This window comes from Polyergus mexicanus, unplaced genomic scaffold, assembly GCF_030449975.1.
Source record: "Polyergus mexicanus isolate NDT 795.1 unplaced genomic scaffold, iyPolMexi1.0 SCAF_14, whole genome shotgun sequence".
In the NCBI taxonomy this organism is placed as follows: Eukaryota; Metazoa; Arthropoda; class Insecta; order Hymenoptera; family Formicidae; genus Polyergus; species Polyergus mexicanus.
The window spans coordinates 1,297,790-1,319,945 of NW_027223334.1; the positions used below are offsets into that span (position 1 = coordinate 1,297,790).

Genomic DNA, 22,156 nt, shown 5'->3' on the forward strand with positions numbered 1-22,156 from the left:
ATAGGATACACAGTCGCCCTACCATTCCTGTTCTCTCTCTCTCTCTCTCTCTCTCTCTCTCTCTCTCTCTCTCTCTCTTTCTCTTTCGTGGAGAGAACCCGGATTGCGATCTTCGAATACGTATCAGACGCTTCTTCTGCATCTCTGTGTTATCTGGCTTCTTACTTCGCTCGTTAAAGACACGGTATGACACGATAAAAAATAATTGGTATCTACGTCGGCGACTAGAGCTTCTAAAAATAGACCGATCGCATAATTGGGCGCGTCGATTCCGAGATCGCTTTGAAAGCGCGATCATGCTGTCTATGGGGTCTATGACAAGATATGCGAGCAAGTCCATATGTTAATCCGATCGGTCGCTTGCTTCATCTCGGGAAACATTTCTCAAAGATGACGTCTCATCTAGCCGACAGATCAAGCGAATCGCGAGGAAGCAGCAAAATATAATTTTCAAATAATACACTTAACAAGCGAAGAGAATACTATTTAAACTTTCATAAGTAATGTCGATTGTATTGACACGTGCGTTTAATTTTTATTAATTGTCAACGCGAAAGTTTCAGTAAAGTTTCATCTCCGTTCTGTCTGCGTCGCACGTCCCTTTATTTTTCTCGCTGGATCTCGAGCGGATCACGTACGGTTGGCGGATGAAACGATCCTACTTGAGAAGCGAGGACGACACGCTTCATCGAGCAACGAGATGTAACGCGAGAGCCACCGAAAGACACGCGCACGTGCGCGCGAGCGCGCGGTGAGAGTTGAATTTATGAATGAACGAGCGAAGGGCGAGCGTGGGCGAGCGCCCCCACGCGCTTTATCATAATCGGGACCTCCGGCCTAGTCACGCTTGCCATAACTGCCCAGGCATAGAGCAAGGTTGGCTCGTGAAATCGAACATGTCCGTTCGCCTATTCGATCACACGATTACGCGGATTGCGTGCTGCGCGTCGCGGATGAATGAAACCGCGGCGGCCGTTCCTCCATTCATATACACGCGCCCGCGTAATTTCGTAAGCGCCCTTTCGCGCCTTCAAGGGATCCTTCCTTAGCGAGAAATTTCAGATTAAATGATTAATTGATAATCTAATAAAATTTAATAATCTTTTCGTGTAATATTTAATCAATATAAATAAATAAATAAATAAATACATATATATATATATTTATTTATTAATTAAATATTCATATAAATTCTCTTACATATAAATACTGCAAGATTACCGTCCATATAAAAATTTATTAAAAAAATATATTTAAAAAAGATAATTTCTATTATCAATTCCATCCCGTTTAGAAAATAAAATTTGATTTATCTCTCGCAAGGAAAATAATTAACTGGAGAGATAAATTTTCAATGTTCGATATCCTGTGCTATCCCGCGTATATTTCCTCGCGCTGACAGATCGAACAAGACGGACAGCCATTATCCCGAGGCGCAAAAGGTACCTCCCTTCGCTTCCTTCGCTTCTCCCTTCTTCGTAAGTCCGTGTCAGTCAGTCTGTCACCTTAACACGAATACGCCACGGGCACGGGGATGAATAATCCATGGTGCCTCGTGTGCGTGCGCCCGCGCCGAGAGAGAGAGACCATGCGCGTCCCACACGAGAATTTCAGGTGTTTCGACTAACGAGCGATTTGCATGAAACAACGAGGACATACGACGTCGATGTTGGGGAGGAGGGGGGGGATGGGAAGACGAAGGAAAACGACGAACCAGTTTTGAACCGCGTCGGTATACATTCGTAATTCTATTATAATGCGCGTACCATAAGCCGACAGGCTCGTCCAAGTGTGCTATCCTCTCTTCTTCTTCTTCCATTTTTTTTTTTTTTTTTTTTTTTTTTGATACTGCAACGCGCGGGCGAAATTGCAATGAATTTAATTAAACGGATGCCATACTAATAATAACGATGACGGAGCATTAATATTTCCTCTTTATAACAGAAATTGATTAATTTCGACGCGATTATACAGTATTTTTATAATAACAATATAATTATTATAATTATTAATTTTAAATAGCATAAAATATTGTTATATAAAAATACAACAAGACGTCTGAGAATTATATAGAACCGTTAACACGGCTGTCGATGGATTCTTTGAACGCTTTTCAATCTTGTGATATATTTTTGCCGAGCTTATTTCATGAAACGCATTCATCGTTCGTAATTATACCGCGCGCAGTGACAGGTGAACACACGATTCAACGCGGAAAGTAATAACCAAAGATCGTGACGAGGGGAGGGGGAGGAGGGAAAGGAGAAAGGGGTCCCCCTTCATTACATAAATTGCGCGATACGTTCTGTCACGCGTTTCATTCTCGTTGCCCGCCTTTATGCAACGCAACGCTATGAATTATTGCGCAACGGCAACAAGAAGAAAAAAGAAATAATTAAACGCTTTTAATAACCTCTCTTAAAATTTCGCGCGAAACGAGGCGAATTGTCCGTCGAAGCTGTCGATGTTGATGGGTCAACATCGGATAACGAGCCCCTTTTTGGAGCAGCCGAAGGATATCAGACCTTTCGGGTCGACTTTTATTTTCAGCCGAGAGTTGCCTGTGATTATGCGTGTCTCCGTATAAAGGAAGAGAGAGAGAGAAAAGAAAGATAAAAAGTGCTCCCATTATATTACGTCGCGGCACGCGCGAGTAACGCGTTAAACGTTCGCGACGTGTGACATGGCGGATAAAAATCGTGTGTCGTTCATTACCTTTATCTCGTTTGATGCGTCGGCAAATGGCGCACATACGTCGGCCGCAGTGCTGCCTTTCGGGCTTCTGCTCGGTGTCCAGGGTAACCATGGTGTCGTACGTGATGTGCACAGGCTCGATAAATTATATTTCCGTCTTATCATAAATCCGCGCGGCGGATTGTATATACTAACTGCCTTTTAACCCTTCACGCGCGACTCATTTCGGCGGACATTCTCGTCCCTACATTTTCGGCGAAACATATTTCTCGAGAAGAGGAACGAGACGAGACGACAACAAATGCGCAGAGCGCACACGAACACACACTACTGATTCTTTTATCCTTTACGCGCGTCGCAGATTTATCGCTGATCTCGCGAATTTGTCAATGGATGACGATTGTCTCGATGAGGAACAATTACTTTCGATCCACCCCTCGAAACGATGATCGATGCTCCTGCTGCGTTTATCGGTTCCTGCAAATTAACGATTCGTGACGGTTGAGTATCGAGCGCGATGACAACTATCGACTCATTCGCGGTCGATACTCTACGTGCGTCGAGCATTAACGAGACATTTGACAAAGCGCTATGAGATAAATCTCTAATAAAATGTTTTTACATTAAAGAAAAATATCGAGATGTCTCTTTCATTTTAATTCAACGCCACCCAATGTTCATATCGACTTTCGCGAGATCGATACTTTCCGTCGATCGAGCCTCTGTGAAATTGCACGCTGCACACCTCGGAGCATCGCACTTGATGCCTTACAATTGATTTTTATGCTATGATTTAATTAATGCCTGTATTAATTTCGCGAAATTAAACCATCTTCCGTCGTGACGTATCACTTTCATTCACAAGCTTGCTTGAATCGCGCTTACACCGTAATCGCGTCCGAATTTCGTGCGTGTATTTTCTCTCCTTGACGAGAGAGAGAGAGAGAAAGAGAGAGATTCGAATATACAATTCTCCCTCGACAACTTATTTCGCGTTTGATTCATTAATGCGTCGCAAGCTGCACGCGAGTCTCGCGTACCGCAAAAGTTGACGTGGCGCGATACGTATATTTATTTTTTATTAGTTAGATGACTTTTCATTTGCATATCGCTTCGATACTGCGATTCGGGAAAACGAATTATGATAATGCGGGCAGGTCCCGCTGACATTAAACGAACGTTTCATGGACAGCTCTTGACTCGTGCCATGTATGGGTAGCGCGCACGCTATATTATCATGCAAAATAAGAACGACAGCTGAGCGTTTGTCAATTCCTTGGATTATTTGTATTGAGAGAGCAATGTTATATATATGCTCGTCTTTCATAATTTATATGAATCATGACTGAGAGAGAAAGCGAGTTAAAAAAATCGTTAACGCACGCGTATAATAATCATGTTATTAATCGATATTATCAGAGAAATCTTTTATGCGCTCTCTTTTTACCATTGGATAATCGTACAAAGTCGGTTGTTAATCTAGAAAGAAAGTTGGTCTCGTTCTAACGCCAGAAAAATCTTTTTACAAAACTTTAGAAAAGAGTCTGTAATTTTCTGCGAATCATCCAAATACCATTCGCACCCTCAACTAAATACTTTATAATACCCAAATATTTTTCACACGCGGAGGATTAATGTCGAGCGTGGCGAACATTCGATTCATCGTCCAACTTTTTATCCCGACTGTCATCTTAGCGCGCCCTAGGCGAGTCCCTTCGCACCTCGAGGAGTCACGAGCGGCCACGGCTAATTAAGCTCGATTCAATTTAATTAAAAGCCCCTCGATAATCCCTTCCTCCCTCGGATCTTCATGGGGGTTAGGTGCCCTACCTCGGGGCAATTAGCGCGAAGAATCGTGGGCAGTCGTACGGGCTAATCGTATTGAATTAATAGAATCGAGGCGACGCGAACTCATTCCCTCGTGTTCTTTCCTCGGTCGGCGCGTGGGCGAGGGGATTCATTCCGGGGCGTCGCGTCGTAAATTACGGTAAAATTACCGGCAACGTGAAAAGAGCCGAGAGCGAGTGGAACGGGCGGACGAACGAGAGTCGCGTAACTTTCGAAAACGTGAGAGGCAGAGAGCGTTCGCCGCCGCCACGGCTCCTCATTGAGGAAAATCGAGAGAGGTGAAAGCGAGACAAAAAATATTTCCTCGCCGGTGAATAAAGTTTTTATGAATATTTTTGCCGGACCGCGTCGGTCGTTTATTTACCGGTTTAAATACCGAAATCACGAAGCGCCAACTACGATTTACCTACGTATTCGATCGATCAGTTTTATCGATCCACGGCCAAATAATAATAACGAATTTTCGAGCTTCGTAATTCCCGATCAACAAATTGATATCGGACCGCGCGAATAATTATTAAGCGATTAACGCGGTATAATTTGATGCTCGAGAGAAGCGAAACTCAATTTGCCACCGGATGCGCGCGACCGATCGGCGTTTAACGACTAGCATAACGGAGGAGTTATAAAGACGCGCTCGCGGAGAAGACCGGTGTGGAGTCGCGGTGAAAGTTGACAAAACGTATTCGAATCCTCTCGCCTCGTCATACCACCGTCACCCACGCATCGGCATTTAATTAACACCGAAATTATTAAAGACGGCTCCGCACTGTCCACGTACTAAATAACCGCCCACGCGCGTATACCGTTACTCTCCTGCTATTCGATCATTATGTAAAAATCTTTTTAATTACTGGCAATTAATTCGAATGGGCGCTTATAAAAATTTCGATATTCGAGATGGTCATCCGCGTGGAGCCGATTCTCCATGTGTAATGTCTTTCGTACGCGCGAGAGGAGAAATAATAATATCCAGTTTTAAGTTTGAAAAATCACTTAAAAAAAAAAAAAAAAAAAAAAAAATTATTTCCTTTTATTGAAAATAATTTGCTTCGATTTTCTTTAAATTACAAATTAATACTTCTCGCAGTCGGCTATAATGACAGGACATCTCGCCAAAGGAATCGTCACATTTGTACGTCTTTCTTTACACACATTGTCGTTGGATTAACTCGTCCTGACGGCGCAATTGTACCATTATAATCAAGTTTACCGGGCTATCTTTACTTTAGCCGTGTAATCGGCATAATTACTATTATAATGCAGCTCTTTGCCGCCGGCCGTTCGTTAATGTTACACTCGCCGCGAGTCGGACCACAAAATTATTTGATCTTCATTTTCAACCTACTTATTGCGCTTGTGGTTATTAACGGACGGACTCGCGAAGATACGAGGAAGAGGGTGAAGCGGATGAAGCGGAATCGCGCGCGATCGAGCATTGATTAATTCGCGAAACTTTTCTGCCATTTATAACGCCTCTCCTAATTAACCGTGGCCAGGTTAATAGCGCAATTTGTTATTTTAATGACGTATCAAGTTGCGAAATTAACGCGGCAGATCTAGATGAGGTGAGTATCCGCCGTCGCGGCGAACCTCGTTTAACCCCGCGCGCTCTATTATTTTTCATTTTTATATCGTCGTCGAATATTTAGTCGGATATTTAGCTAGAGAGAGAGAGAGAGAGAGAGAGAGAGAGAGAGAGAGAGAGAGAGAGAAACTAATATATTGTTGTATACGCATCTAATAATATCGAGAAATTTATTCTCTTTGTAAAAAATAAAAATTTAGAAATAAATTAATTAAAAAAATTAAGGATAAAAATTTTAGATATAAAGAAAAAGTTAAATAAATAGTAGCATGATATTTAATATAAAAAGAGTAAAAGTAAAAATAAATTGATAACGAAAGAATGTATAATTAGTATAAAAAAATTCCTTCCGCACTTTATTATTTTTCATTTTTACATCATCGTCAAATATTTAGTCGGATATTTAGCGAGAAAGAGAAACCAATACATTGTTATGCTATGCATCTATTAATATCGAGAAATTTATTGGAAAAAAAAAAAAAAAAGTACCACAATACCATATTAATAAAAAGAGTAAAAGAATAGAATGCAAAAATGAAAAATAAATTGATGACAAAGAGACGCGTGTAATTGGAATAAAAAAATTTCATAAATATCAAACTGTTATTTCTATTCCAAATTGAAAAGATACATCGCATCAAACGAGTGTTGAATCGTCAAGCTATCTTTAACGCTATCCGCGCGCAAAACGAATCAACCGCAAACGAAGGCGGCTCTCGGTGACGCGACAGTCACCGGGCGCTAATTTACGGGACGTTTTTATTGTATGACGGACTCTCGAGCGCTTTTCGATAAACAAGCGGCCGCGGTATGTATTCGTTACGGCCATCGTGTAGAAGGGTCGCGAAAGAGAAATCGGGAAACGGATCCCCTGCACCGGCGAGGAATAGTCGGGGGCCCCTCCCACGAAGGCGGCGTCCTCGACACGCATTTTTAAATAGTCCTTTCGTCGTCACGGTCCCATCAGCCCCCGGAGTACCCCCGAGTCGATTCTTATCTGGTCGTGTCGATCTTCGCGATCCTTCAATGTATGCGGGAGGGGGGGGGGGGAGAGGAGGCCCCACTCACGCGCGAATTTATTCCCGCGACGAATTCGATTACCGGCGAAGCCGAATCACGATTTGTGATACTTTAACTGTCGGCTCTTGACGTCGACTTTATATCGATAACGCGCGGCCGCGGCCATAATATCATTTTACGACAAAACGTTAATTGGCGATTAATAAATACCTTGGGGCATTTTCCGATAAACGATGTAATGCTCCGAATTAATTGAGAGGCACCGTCGATACGAGAATTTAGTTCGATTTTTTTGTTAATGACGATTTTTACCGACGCATTCTCTTTTTTTTCTCTCTCTCTCTTTCCCGATATATTTATTTTCTCTCTCTCTCTTTTTTTTTCTTTTAAAACTTGCGCAATAATAATAAGCATGTTGAATCTTATAAAGCTAAAATAAGGCCACGGAGAGAGAGAGAGAGAGAGAGAGAGAGAGAGAGAGAGAGAGATATGTTTTCTGATAAAGAACTAGAATTATACCACCAAAAATTTGATTAATAAAATTTTAAAGAAAAGAACACGTTTGGAAATCCTCCTTTTGGAAAATTAATCAACTATACATGAATGTATTTAAAAGAACTTATATGTGCCGATAGTTTCCTGAATATTTAAGAATCTCTGACAAGCAGTAATAAAAACTTTTGTAAATATGAAAAGAGTAAACGTTCAATATTTAACATTTACTTTATAATTTTCCGTGATTGATGATTAAGAAAATTTATGATTATCGCTGTTTATCTCCCTTGCTGTTTGCTGACTAAAGATAATCCGAGGAACGTCAGGATCAAGATCAAAACATTGGACAAACGTACGAGTAATTAAATTCATTCAAGTTAAATTACAAAGAAACATTAAAAAATAGAATTTGATTAGCGAGTTTCAACATTCTAATAAATATCCTGTAACGATTTACTCAGCATCCACGTTGATGTTGCAAATAACGAAATAAAATATCGACGATATAAATATTCAATTATTTTCATTCGAATATTCAGAAAATAATATCAGATAGCACGTTTTAATCATTTTAATCGTTTTAACCTTTTAATCTTTAATATAATCTATCAAAAAAAAATATATATATATATATATTATTATTATTAATTATCAATCTAATGTTTTGCGTTTGCAAATAAAAATATTTCACCTTCATGGCAAGATTATTTCTAGCTTTTCCTCCTGATAGTCTTGCTTCAGATAATTAACAATATTCAATACAATTGACACGCGATCACATCTCGATTATTAATTTATCGAATGAAGGAACACATCATGGTCACGGGGACTATCGAATCTGTCCGTTGTCCGAACAAGCCCGTTAATGCGTTTCGATGCAGCTCGAAAGATGGATCCCGTTCAAGGAAGGGCGTCGAGAGCGTATCGCGGTAAGAAAAGGTCCGAGTGACTGAATCGACCGTAATCGACGGCGCGATCTTACAGCGTAGAAGAGTGTCACGAGCCGTCGCGAACGAGTTCCGGATCTGCCGGACGTGTTTGCGAAACGAGGCAGATCGAATACGAGGGAATCGCGATTCAATTAATATACGACGCCGCGGCCCCGGCGCTTGATTTAATTATCAGATTCAACCGGTGCCGATAGGAATCGCTTCATTAATCGTGCCCCATATTTCCAGGCAGAGTGTGATGCCAAAAGAGAGAGAGAGAGAGAGAGAGAGAGAGAGAGAGAGAGAAATGATACGTCGTCCCTCCGAAATGGACACCGTGTAATTATCGCGACTCATTAGCCCTACGTTGATTCGCGGAGGCGCGAATCCGACCGAGGCAGAATAGACGCCGTAAAAATATTCGCCGGTTGTAAATCGCGATAACAATTTATCATGATTGAAATTACGGGATGTCTCGTAAAAATCGATCGAGTCTAGTAATGCTAGCGAGAGACCCCTGTCGTTCCCCATCGTTCAAACACAATTGGCACACCTAATATCTGACATCCGACTTGGTTGCCACTGCTGTCATCGTCACAAAGATCGAAGCTGTCACGATCTTGGCATGCTTGTTTTCCAAGGAACTGCGTGCTCGCGAGGCGCAGCGTCACGTTCGATTTAAACTTCGTTATTTATTTAATTATTTATAAACATCGCTTGCGTCAACAACAGCGATAAATCGACGCGATTTATGTATCCGTCAAAATATATATAAAATTAGTATCAGTTTATTGTATATTATAATTATTACGTCAAATGTGGCATTTTTCAATAACCATAGAAATAGCGACGACTGTCGTTAGCGCAATACGAGACACAGCGGCAGATTTCAACGCTGCCATCGGCGCGACGGTTGATCTTCATCAACCCTATCCGAGAGACATCTTCGACGCGTTAACATCCGAGAGCGACGCGTTCACAGAGGCACGAGCCGACGATCGATCTCGCATCGATCGGTCTCGTATAGAGAGAAGCAGAATGCACACCATTCATTTTCATCCGTGAAGGCCAGTAGGAGCGTCGGTCGTTCTAACGAGAGCCACGGCGGCCTCTAAATCTCTTTGCGTCTCGGCGATCGCGTTGACACGCTGACACACAACACCGATACACAATCCACAACGAACGATAATACACAGTGGAATATCGGCACACAAGCAAGTCACACTAGTTACGCTCGTTTCCATCTCGACATGATGCGAGAGCGAACACGACGTGTATCGCACTTTGCACGACCAAGGTTCGCGTGATCTTTTTTCCCCCGGTATCACCCGAGTACCCGGTGGACTACGAAATATCCCACCGGCTGACCGAGAGATCCGTCGGTTCTTGTAAACACACCAACACTGAAAGTTTGCACGTGGCTACGGATGATATAAACAACTGCGGGGGTGCAGCTTCCGAGACGCGTGACGTATCGCGCGCGCGTTCGCCGGAACGAAAGAACAGAAAGGGAGGAAGAGAAGAGAGAGCGTAGGGTGTGCGGGGGAGAGAGTGCGAGGGAAAAATAAAAAGAAAGAGAAAGAATCGGAAATGGAGGGAGGGAGAAAGCACCACCCGCGCTTCCTGGGAGAAAGAGTGCGATCTGTCGGTCCGGTCTCTCGGTTCGTCTCTGACTGGTGTCGTGTGCGCGGCTCACGAGAGAGCACAGCCCGTGCTGCGTGCCGTTGCGGCCTGGGGGCCACGTGACACAGTCCCCTGCAGGAGGTAGGACCGCACACTCCGCGGAGCAAGAGCGGCCGACCGGCCATGTGTGTTGTGTCGTGTTGTGTTGTGCGCGCGGGGCTCGCGCGAGTGATAGTGTGGGGCGCGCGTGTGGGCCGCATTGCAAGAGAGAAGGAGAGAGAGAGAGAGAAAGAGGGGCGAGAGGAAGGGGGCAGGAAAAAAAAGAACGAGCGAGAAAGGGGGCAAGGAGAGGAGAGAGAGAGAGAGAGAGAAGCGACAAAGACAATGAAAAGAAAATTAGACGGAGTGAGAGAAAAAGCGCGAAAAAAAGGGGGCCGAGGGAAGAGCGAGCGAGTGAGAGGGAAAAAGAGGCCGCAAATATACAAGTCGGCCTGTGCCGTCGCATCTCGCGCACAGGGATTCTATATAGCGGGGCATAGGCGGACCGAGGGGAACTGCCGTCGATGGGGGAGGGGGGGGGGCAGAGATGGTGGAATCGTTCGTTGAGAGTGGGAACGGGAAAGCGTTGAGAAAAAGGGGGTGGGAGAGCCGAGTGGGAGGACTGGGTCCGCGGACCCCGCTTCGAACGAGAGTAGGACTATTTCTCTCGCTCTCCTTTCTCGCTCGCGATGTTACTTGACGCGGAGAAATGGGGAGAGGAAGAAGGGGAGGGGGCACAAGGGCGCAGGGAGACCCGAGGTAGGGCGGCCCTACGACCCTGTCAGGCGCGTGCCCCGAGTCAGCTCGCATGGTCAACTCTACGCACGATTGATAACGAGTCGTGGCTGCACCGCGATAGTTATAATCATCGATTTTTATTCAGATTATTTGTAACTGCATATAGGCGGATCGATATAGGCTCTCTCGCATCATGCAAATTATGCATTTTTAATATTTTCAACGCGAACGGAGTATCGAAGTATCGAGGCATTCAAGCCAATCATTGAGTGTTATTACAATAAATTTAAAAATTTGCAATCGTTGAACAATATAATTGCACTATAAATATGCATTCTTCGTCATTCTTTATAATGATTCATTTTTTATGAAGCGCGACTCAATGTCTTGAAATATTCTTATGTGAATATGGAAATATTTCCTCGATACAATCGTAATTTTTTTTTTTACAAAGCAATTTTTTTTTCATAATTTTTCAACATTTAATATATTAATTTATATACAATATTATATAATATACGATTATAAAAAAATTTGTATTATATAGTTTAATTTTAAATTTAATATTAATCGTATACTATATTGCATGTGTGTATATGAAGAGATGGACAAATATATATATATATATATGATATCTTCAAAAGTGAAAAAATTTCATTTTAATATTTGTAAAAAATTTCCAAAAACGAATACAGAGATGCGATCATGCTGGCGAACAGCAGCCGAGGAAAATGCACGGCGGGACGTGGGCGTTAACAGGAGCAAGAGAGTTAACCGTATACAAGATAGCGAGATACAACTGTTAGATAAGATACGTTAGATATCAGCGCGATAAAAGAGAAAGAGAGAGAGAGAGAGAGAGAGAGAGAGAGAGAGAGAGAGAGAGAGAGAGAGAGATGTCGCAGCGATTAATGTCGCGCGCCCCGCAGCGTGCCAGACCCCGGCCGGTTGTAAACCGCGGGTTGACAAGTGCGACGACGCTGAGTGATTTGCTCCGAAATAATTCTTTTATAGTTTCGATGACGCAATCCGGGGACGCGGAACTAATGGTCCCGGGGAACATTTCGTGGAAGAGGCGAGTTAAAGGGAACCGGTCGGGCACGCGCCCCTTAGTCATTCGTACGCGAGATGACTGCAGCGGCGACTGCGCTCTCGGACTCCGGGATGCAACGGCGGTACGGAATTCATGCCTCATTCGAACAAACTTTTCACAACATATTCTCGCATTCCTCGAGATAAAATACAACTCGTGATATTCCTTACAGATGTCTCGAATAATATCACATTTTACGCTGAATATTGTATTATTTGTGTCATTAATTTATTAAAAGAATAATAAAATTTAATTTTTCTCTTCTTTCTTAAATTTAGGCTAAGCGAAAGAAATATTTTTAATAATATAAAAATTCTTATTTATTTATATCTAAAAAAAAAAAAAAAAAAAAAAAAAAAATCTCTGAGAAAAAGAGAAGTTGACAGTTTATTGAAAATAATTCCGCGCGTATTCTTAAATTTTCTTTTCATTTCTTCATTTTATATTAAAACGGAGAAAATGTTAAGTATCTCTCTCATCAAGCAGACATAATATTTTCATTAAGGACTTCACTGATTGGGCCTTGCTTGCGTGATCCGAAGACACGTGAAGCTCATCGTCGACCTCCGTCTTCGCTTGATTAGCGCGAAGTAACGGAATTAAAATCGTACCGATGGAATTTTAAGTCGTTCGCGGCGTTATGGACTTTCCCTTGACGACACGAGCGGGAGAGAGCGGATAAGAAGACGCTGATCGAGACAAGAGCCAGGTTTTACTGTGAGGAGGATTTTACGAGAGTCGCCGCATCAACGAGTGATGACGAAACGAGTCTACTGCATCGCGCCGGTGCCGCAGTATTTATAGAAACGTAAACGAAGATTGTACGTTAATGGTCATATAAATAGTACCTCTTACCAGAGTTTTTAACCGGAAGCAAAGGCTTCAGGTGCTTTAAAAGCGGTTCATAAACGAGACCCGTAAATACGAGCGTCGTCGAGAGTCGCGGAAACTCGTCGCGTCGAGAGCACGACGTCGTCCAGGACGTAATCGTTCTTTCGGCCAAGTTAAAAAAGATATACGAAAAGCGAGGAGTACATGGGGCACGTGACGCGATTGCCTGATCACGGGACGATCAGGCTTACGAGGAAGTCGAAATTTCCGTGAAAGCCGGATGGAATCATAAACGGTCAGCTGCTCGAAGCGCGAAATGTCAGCTTCGAGAAAAGAAAGCTCTACTCTAAGACCATCTGATGGATATATATTTTAAGATTAACAGATTTTAAGATTAATAGATATTCCGTCACACGCTATTAATATTGTAATAAATTTTTTACTTTGAAATAATTAATTATTTTTCATTTATAAACCGTGGAATTTACAAGAGTTAAATATCTCCATATTTTTATAATAGCTTATTACAATTTTCTTTTTTTTTTTTTTTTCCAGAAACATATGCAGATTTAAAACATTCGCAATCTTTAACAGATACAAAAAATTACGTAGAATTTATTAAATAAATTGAGAAATGAAATAGATACGCGTTCGATTCATTATAATCGTTTTATATCTCTTTCTCGCAAACTAAAAATTTTATGAAAATCATATTTAATCAAATGCCGAATAAATTACGCGATACACCGCGTTGTGGAAAAGAAACCGTTAAGGGTTAATATATAATAACCCTTTCGTACCGCAAAAAGCGTTTTAAGCATCGATATGCGTAAGCGAGGTCTCAGCGGAAAGCTAATGAAAAAGTCGCGTATTTATTCGGTTTCCACATGTTAACGATGCAAACGGTTTGCCGACAAGTGCGATCGCCGCAACGAAAAGGTTAAGCGTGTCGTGGCGCGAATGATGAAAGAGGATGAGTACTTGAATGATGAGTACGCCTCTCGTTTCTGCATTAATTATCAGTGCGCAGTCACAGTAAGAGAAAGAATCAATCATGAAGATAATCGAGAGAAAGGTTCTTGTGTATTGGAAGAATTGATCGGCCAATTGTCGTCGCGTCGAGGTAAGTTGTCTAGATGCGTACATGTGTGCCTCTGTGTATATTTTATTAAAGATATTTATTAAAAGTATATATTAAAAATATATTATCTTTGGAATTTTCTACTAATAGCTAAAAAAATAAAAAATAAAAAAATCTCTTCCTTTGAAATGAATTTTCTCCCCTTGGAGTTAAAATTAATTTTCGATTTCTCTATTACATGTATTATGCATAGATGTGTGTACAAACATGATAAATCAATACTTAGCTTATTCCAATCGTCTAGAGGCTAATTTGTTTTTTAGTCTGATGATAATATTATTTTCCTCCCATCTAAATGATTAATCCTAATCTTCTATACTTTCCGCTATAAAGAAATATGATAGTCGACGGATGGCTCGTTAATAAAAAAACGATTGCTCCGATCGTTAAGCAACTCCGCGGATATTTTGCTACCTTAGAAAAAACTTTCGGTTGACCGTGATTCGACCGGAAACGATCGCCCACGCGACCGATTCGCTTACGATAGTCGGAGCCTGGACCACGGACACGGATAATACGTTTATGTGTATTGGCGAGGCGCACGTCGCCCCCTGCCCTCCCCTACCCCGTCTTTCGCGATCGGTCCCAACTTCGCCCACCGCTCGGCTATGTTTTGTAAGTCGAAAAGTCGATTTCGGAATTGCTCGGTTGTTCTTAAACGATGCGCCCACGCGGCGAGAATCCGTCTTTCGGGGCCCGACGGTTGCCGAAATAACAGTCTCATTTCGCCCACGTTCCGTTTCGGTTCGGTTCCCCCCATTGGCGGTTCAGCGGATAGAGAGCCATCCGTATCCAGCGATTCTGTGAGAGATGTGGTTGCCTTCCCCCCCCCCCTTTCCTATCGTGATCGAAGGGGGCCCTATATGTGGGACGTTTCTGAAATTAATGCGGCGCGTTGAATATTCATAGAGACGATCACGTCGTCTCCTAATTTCGACAGATGACGATGTTATCTCGTTTGTCCTCTCGCAATAAAACATTAGATTTTTTTATGTTTATCGATTCGTCGCAAACACGAAAAGAAGCTATGTATGGATCGTCTGAGTCTCTGAGTATATGAAAAACATTACGACGCGTTGAATATTCGATTGGGTGGCTTCCTAATTTTCGATAACGATTATTATTGCGTCCGGCTCTCGATACGTATGTATACTTCCGCTACGCGACACATGGATGCGTAAAAATTTTCTTTTATTAATAAGGCATACACTCGTTTAAACCTATGAAAAATGAGTAGAAGCGCAACAATTTAATATTTTTTTTTTTTTACAATATTAATACATTTTTAAACATTATTTTACTCGTAAAAAAAAAAATCGTAACTGAAAATTTTAATTTAATAATATTGTAAAAAAATTAAAAATGAAAAATTTTTATTAAGTTGTTGCTCTGCAAAAGAGTCTAGAAAATGTATCCATTTTTTGAGATTTCAAACAAGTATACCACCTTAAAAGAATCTCCACAAGTACATTTAATGTACACATCGTCTCGCGATCGTTCGAATCCGACTAATCTCATTTCGCAAAAATCATAAGAACCGCATCGACGCGCCGGATTAAGAAAATAGGGTTTGACGGAGAGAATCGAGTCGACAAATCGTTCGAATCGACCGGGTACACCGGTATCTGCCTATCTATCTTCACGGGGCTCTTTTGGGCCCCGTCGACGTATGATCTCGTCGTGACTAATGTCTAATGATGCGCGCATCGCGCGTTCGCCTCTCCGTCCCCTTCGTTTTGTCGCGCTTGGTAATCCGGTGTCCGGTTTCGATTCTTAAGTACCCCCACTCGTTGAAATCTCGATGGTCATCTCGCGAGACACTTGCCGAAAGATCTCGCCCGCGCGAACTTCAGAATAATATTCCGTTCGCGCGCGCGATCGTTGATGGGCAAAAGCCCACGCGAGTCTCTCGAATCGCTTCCCGCTTCATTATCGAGCGAGCGAAACATTCGCCGATGTTACATAAATATTGTTATGTTTCTCTAGTGATTATGTTTCTTTATGCGATTTCACGTAGGAGTTCTTACCGTAGACAACAATAATCGATCATCGGGCTTGCATCAGCGGCGATTGTTAAGCCCGGAACGCCACGGGCTCGGTTAAAAGCTATCACAAATATCCGGGATCGATTGCAAGATTTCTTTCCTTATCTCTGATAACAATATAATTTAACATTACACGCTTCTCGTGCATTTTCTCAATTACCCGCGATATCGAGAAGAGATCGACCATCAACGATTATAAATTCTTAAATATCGTTAAATATGCACACACACACACACACACACACAACGCTGGGTTCGATTATTTTCACTCGTGCGTTAATTTTATTCTTCTTAAATTAAATTTCAATCGAAACATTTACGACAATCAAATGGTAATTTCATTCATTGTAATAAAATCTCTCTCTCTCTTTCTCTCTCTCTCTGACAAATATAAATGACTTTCTTGGAATATATTACATTTAAAACATGAATAAACTTTCTCTTCTACTTACATTTCACATATTGTTTAACGAGCAGAGTGGATCAGTTGTTAGGGTTACACAACGAGAGAGAGAGAGAGAGAGAGAGATTGAAGAAAATCTTTTCTCACGAAGGCGCGTATCCTCGACGGCACTTGACCGATATACGGAGCCAGATTTCAACGTCGCGATAAGAATCCGATGGTCGTCGCACCATGTGGATGCGGTCAAGAGGCTTGTAAACAGGAGGGCTGTATATACATGACCGGTTAATTGTGGGTGTAACACGGTGTGCCTCCTGCTCGCGCCAGGCAGCCGCGACAATTTAGAGAGTGCCGTGATATACGAGCGCATAAAAATTTCCCCTAATTAAAACGGATGACTTAAGTCGGCGTTATATACACGACAGAGAGAGAGAGAGAGAGAGAGAGACGATGAAATCGTTGAAATGTATAGGCGATGCGCGCTAGGAAGTAAGTCTCGTATAATTGCGACGAGAAAATTATTTCATCGCCGCTCTCGCGCCGGAAATATATACGAGGGTGGGGGGGGAGGAGGGAGGATACTTAAAATACTTCCGTGATAAAAAAAAAAAGGTATTTACCGCCAATATATTTCGGCGTCCAATGAGCATGATAACCACGCCGGAGCAACGGTAGGAGGTAATAAAAGCTTACCGTGCAACTGATGTATCCAATAAACCCCATCGACGATTTTTTTATTGGGCAATTAAATTTCACCGGGTTATGCGCGGGCCTGATCGCGACGTTATAACGCTCTCTTATGGGCGTTATCCGCTGCGCTAAAAACACATTTCAAGGAATTGTCACGACGTAAAACTGCGCGTTGGGGTATAACGTTTCGCGAGCCAATTACATCCGCCCACGCGGTACGCTTAGCGAGCCTTTGATAATTGGATGGAATTATCTTTCTTCTTACGACGTAACCTAACCGTTGATAAACCTATTTGTCGAATTTGTCGCGTGCCAAAATCGATCACGCCCGTAAAATATTTACACGCCCGTAAAATATTTGAGTAAAATAATAATATAATATAATATTTGATAAAAATTGAAATAAAATTTTCGCCTGCATATCAATAATCAATTGAAGCGTCATTTTAAGATAGAAATTTATACAAAATCGTAAAAAAGATACTGTTGGAAAAATATTAAGTGATTAATTAAATATTAAGTCATTTTTATTTTCTTCATCTCTTTTTTGAGGAATTTTCTCTTTCCCATTCACCGCATCAGATCTTTCGGCTATTCCGTGTTTCTGTTCGCGATCGCCCATGGCGAGGCTATTAAAGGGGCGAGCGCGAAAATCAATGTGTTGTTGGCGGCGCTTCGCGCGCTTCCTTTGCATCCAGAATCGTGCGATCTCTTCATCGCATCGCTTCCTCTGCACGGCTGCGTTCGCCAAGTGCCCAAGGTGGAGAGACCGAATGATCGAAGCAAAACGATAGTATTGCGGATCCTGAATTCCCCGCTTCTCCGTCTTCACCTCTCCTCCTTTCCCCGCCGCCTATCCCGCGTGGTACAGATTTCGCCGCGCGCGTCCGCCGCATAACCGCGATAAATTACGAGGGTGGAAGGCCGAAAGGGGTAGCGAAGAAGAGAAAAGGAGCGGGGAAAAAAGAGAAACCGACGGCGGGAACAGGCTCGCTTTGCACACAATTTCCACGCGGTCGGCGGTATCTTTGCGCGAAAATAAAACGTCGTTGCGTAGCGTGCGCGCGTTGCGAGATGCGGGCGGGAGGGAGAATGTGGTCCTTATTAACATTTCTTCGGGATTCGAGGCGAGATTAAATTGACAGAGGGGATTTGCGAGTCGTTTGTTACCGATCCACTCTCTCTCTCTCTCTCTCTTCGTTTCTTGCACGATACCTTTGTGATCGTACTTGCTCTCACCATATTCAAAGCCAATTTTCTTTCATATGGTTTTGCTCGAGTTCTCCGAGTTTCTTCTCCGACTCTCAGCGTAATAATCTCGACAATTTTCTATCGTTTTGCGAGAATCACGCGCGAACGGCTCATCTATGTAAATATCATAAAAATAAAGAACACGAGATACTATCTGAAAAATTTTCCACTTCCGAGTTTACTTTAATTTACACGAATCATAAATTAAACGCTAAAATAAATACACGCGTGAAGAAAATAATTATCATGTCTTTCGTGCATATATCTATACAGATACTCGCGTAAAGATTATTCTCTCTCTTATCCATTTATTTTTATTATTTCTTTATTATTTATTATTTTTTTTATTATTTCTTATCCATTTATTTTTATTATCTATATGAGAAATAATGTAAGGACGCACATGATAACGTCAAACTTGGACTTTTGAAGAGGAAAAAGCTTCGAGATGTGTCTTTGAGTATACGCGGTCCTTTATTATAGAGCAGTATCTTCAGGGCGCAGCTGTTAGACCCGTTGATCGTCACAAGTGACTATATCCTCGCGCGGAAGAGCGGAGAGAAGCGCCGCTGCATTTAATAAGACGGAGCCGGCTCGCGCATCGCCGTCGTAGACGGACTTGGAATAGCTCTCGGAATAGATTCCGACTTTGCGCAGAGTGGGCCACATAATCCATATGCAGGGGGATGGGTAGAGTAGAGGCAGAGGGGACAAAGGGAAGCGAGCGTGACGGAAGTTTATTTTCTCTTTGCGACTCTATTCGAACGCTCTACACACGTCCCAATCCAGAATTCGCCAAATCGTAAAGCGGACAGCGTATCGCGTGGGCGTCTAAGGAAAACAGCGGCGCTATTTGTAGCGACACTTTGGTCCTACACGCAATGGATAATCTCGATAATACGTCACGCGTTATTGAACGTCACTCGTTTGCGCGGGAATTGGAACGCGTACGCGAGAGACGAACATCGCAGCGCGTATATTTTTCCGCAAAAAAAAAAAAAAAAAAAAAAAAAAAATTATCCGTTTGAAGACTTCCGGTTTTACACTCTGCTTGCGACGAGAACGACGACGTAAGACCGTGAAACACAACCGAATTGTACGACCTGGAGGCTGGCTGTGTATCTTTTTATCGCGCGCGCTTCGCAACTTTTCGCGCGGCTCCTACGCTTCATTAAGTCCAAAGAGATCATTCTTTCAATGCGGTGCGCTTGCCCGCCTCGTGGTTTCACGTGGGGCCTCGATCGCCAACAGAAAAAGGCAGAATCGAAGTTTAAAGGGGAATCGCGAAGAAAGGCGACTTGAGCTCTCTTTCTCTCGCGCCGCGTCGTCGGTGCCTTTGACGCCTACTAATGAGAGGGCAGTGATTAAGGGAACTTTCGCGTTGGTGTGCACGAGAGAGCGAGGTGAAAATAAGCGGGACGCAAAGACATAAAGCAGCATCGCGGACAGACAGACGGGCGGACGAACAGCTGCGGTACACGAAGCGGGCTTTTTCGTAAAGTAACGCGATCCCAAAGGAATCTACCGCCTTGTCGGTTAACGCCGTTAATTCGACGGCGTGTCGAACAAACTTATTATCGATCACGAAGAAAGCTGTCTCTTTATCCTTCCCCCATTTTCTTTCGCGTGATCGAAGGACGAACATTAAGCGCCGATCCCACGCGCATTCCGAGCGATCTTACAGACGAAATTTTCACATCAATCCTAAATGAATTGCAATAAAATTAATTATTTTATTAGGCTAAGTATACAGGGTGACCCCGAACGTTCCAGTCAGGCTTTGAGATCTTGTAGGAAATTTTTTGTTCAGAATTAAATTTCCTATAAGATCTCGAATGTTTTAAAAAGTCTAGAGATATTTCTTAGAATATCGTAATTCGTGGGAAAAAAAAAAAAAAAAAAAACCTAATTTATATCTTTCTATATTTTTAAAATTCAAATATTCCAAATTCAATATACAAAAATAATCCAAGCAGAAAAAGATCATCGCCGATACCTTGATAATTAATAAGAAAAAGACGGTCGGAATTTTCCACGAGTTTTTACAATCGTTAGCGAAAATATGCAAAATATGACATTTTGTTATAATGAATTTTATTAGAAATTGCATCGCGACAATTCGAGATGCATTTAAAGTATTGCTATGCTTAAGACAAGTTTATAAAAATGTAGAGATAAGCTATGTGACAAAAAAATCGAGATCAATTTAATTAAATATAATATAAAATAAAATAAAATATATAATAAATATAAAATAAAATATATATTCGTTACAGCCTGATATTTATATAGCCCCATGAATTTTCTTGCAAAGAAAAACCTATATAAAAATTATAAAAAAGCGGCTAAAATAATGTCAAAAGAAATCGAATATAAATTATATAAGATAGAAAAAAATCCCTCAGACATCTGTTTGTCGGATTTCAAGTCACGAAATACCCGATTGTTGTTATGTATTTCGTGATGTTCCTTCTTCTTCGTCTACTTCCACAGAAAGAGACACCGATTGCCCTCGTTTCGAGCTCCTGATATAATCCATCTGGTTTCATAAATTGTGACACCCGAGAGCAACTGAATTTCGTATATCTTACGCCGATGACTCATGAAAGGAACTTTCCGCTCAATTAGAAGTGTTTCGTTTTTGGCACGACCTAATAACAGTTGGCGAAATTTTAGATCGATCGGAATGCGTCTGAAAGATCCGCGCGATTTTTCTTTTTCGATATAATCGAGGAAAAATAATGAACGCGAGTGGTATTAATTCTTTGTTATACGCGATAAACGATATGGTACAGATGATGTTGCAGCAATCGGCCAACTGCCAATTGCCGCCGATACATCGTCGGCTGAGGTCGAATGCACTTATCTCGCCGTTTCGAATCGAAGCATTTACGAAAAAAACGCGCGAATATGATCACCGCGAAGTGACCCGTTGAACAAGTATTGTTATAATGTGTCAAGTGGAGCGAGAGAGAAATAGACATTCCTATACTTTTTTCAAAAAATATTACAGTACATATAAATTTAAAAAATTATCAGTTTTATAGACGTACTATTCTCTCGCAGATATCTTGATATCGTCGAAAGAAAGAAATTATTTAAGAAAAAAATTTATAATATTAAATCTAGACAGATTTTTGCACATATTTACACATTCATACATTTCTCTAAAATCGCAGATAGACAATTTAAATTAATGTCGATTTTAATATGCGCTTTACGTGTTTTATGTTGTTTTTAGCGCCATGGTATTTATAGCTCTGATCGGACAGGGCGATCCAAACTATGGCTGGAGTCTATTATGAAAAACTTTTATAGCGGTCGCGTATCGCGCGAGGAGCGACAGACGAGTTGATGCAAAGATAAAAAAAAAAAAAAAAAAAAAAAAAAAAAAAAAAAAATTGCGCGAGAGACGAGCACCGCCCACGCCGCGTCGTTTAATTACGCTTCCGAAAGTTACCTTCTGGGTGTCAGGCAGAACGAGCGAGCGTGATTTATCGCGCGCATACGGGATGGTAATCGCGAAAATTCGCCCGAAAACTGTACACTTTCACCACCGCGCGCGATTAATCGAGATGCTATCTTTGTTGCAAACTTCCTTATATGCGTCGAGCCGTCATTTCGCTTCGATAAACTGGTAACGTCAATTATGTTACGGCTACTCGTACATTGGTATATCGGTCGTCGCCACATCCTCGACGGCAAATGCCAAAACCGCAATTTCTGGG

General features: G+C 41.9%; 1 protein-coding gene across 7 annotated transcripts in view; it reads right to left on the bottom strand.

The window, feature by feature from the left end:
- The window catches only part of LOC138939197 (myocardin-related transcription factor A), a 180,030-nt gene that overhangs the window by 23,482 nt on the left and 134,392 nt on the right, over positions 1-22,156 (bottom strand). The window contains exons 1-2 of one of the 7 annotated variants that reach the window (XM_070306808.1): positions 9,621-9,990; positions 2,716-3,171 (exon numbers count right to left, since the gene is read on the bottom strand). The exons of the other annotated variants lie outside the window; for them this stretch is intronic. Of the exons in view, the coding sequence (XP_070162909.1) occupies positions 2,716-2,806 (91 nt within the window). The 5' untranslated portion in view covers positions 2,807-3,171; positions 9,621-9,990. Of the gene's footprint in view, positions 1-2,715; positions 3,172-9,620; positions 9,991-22,156 lie in introns of those variants that run through there. 7 annotated transcript variants of the gene reach the window in all.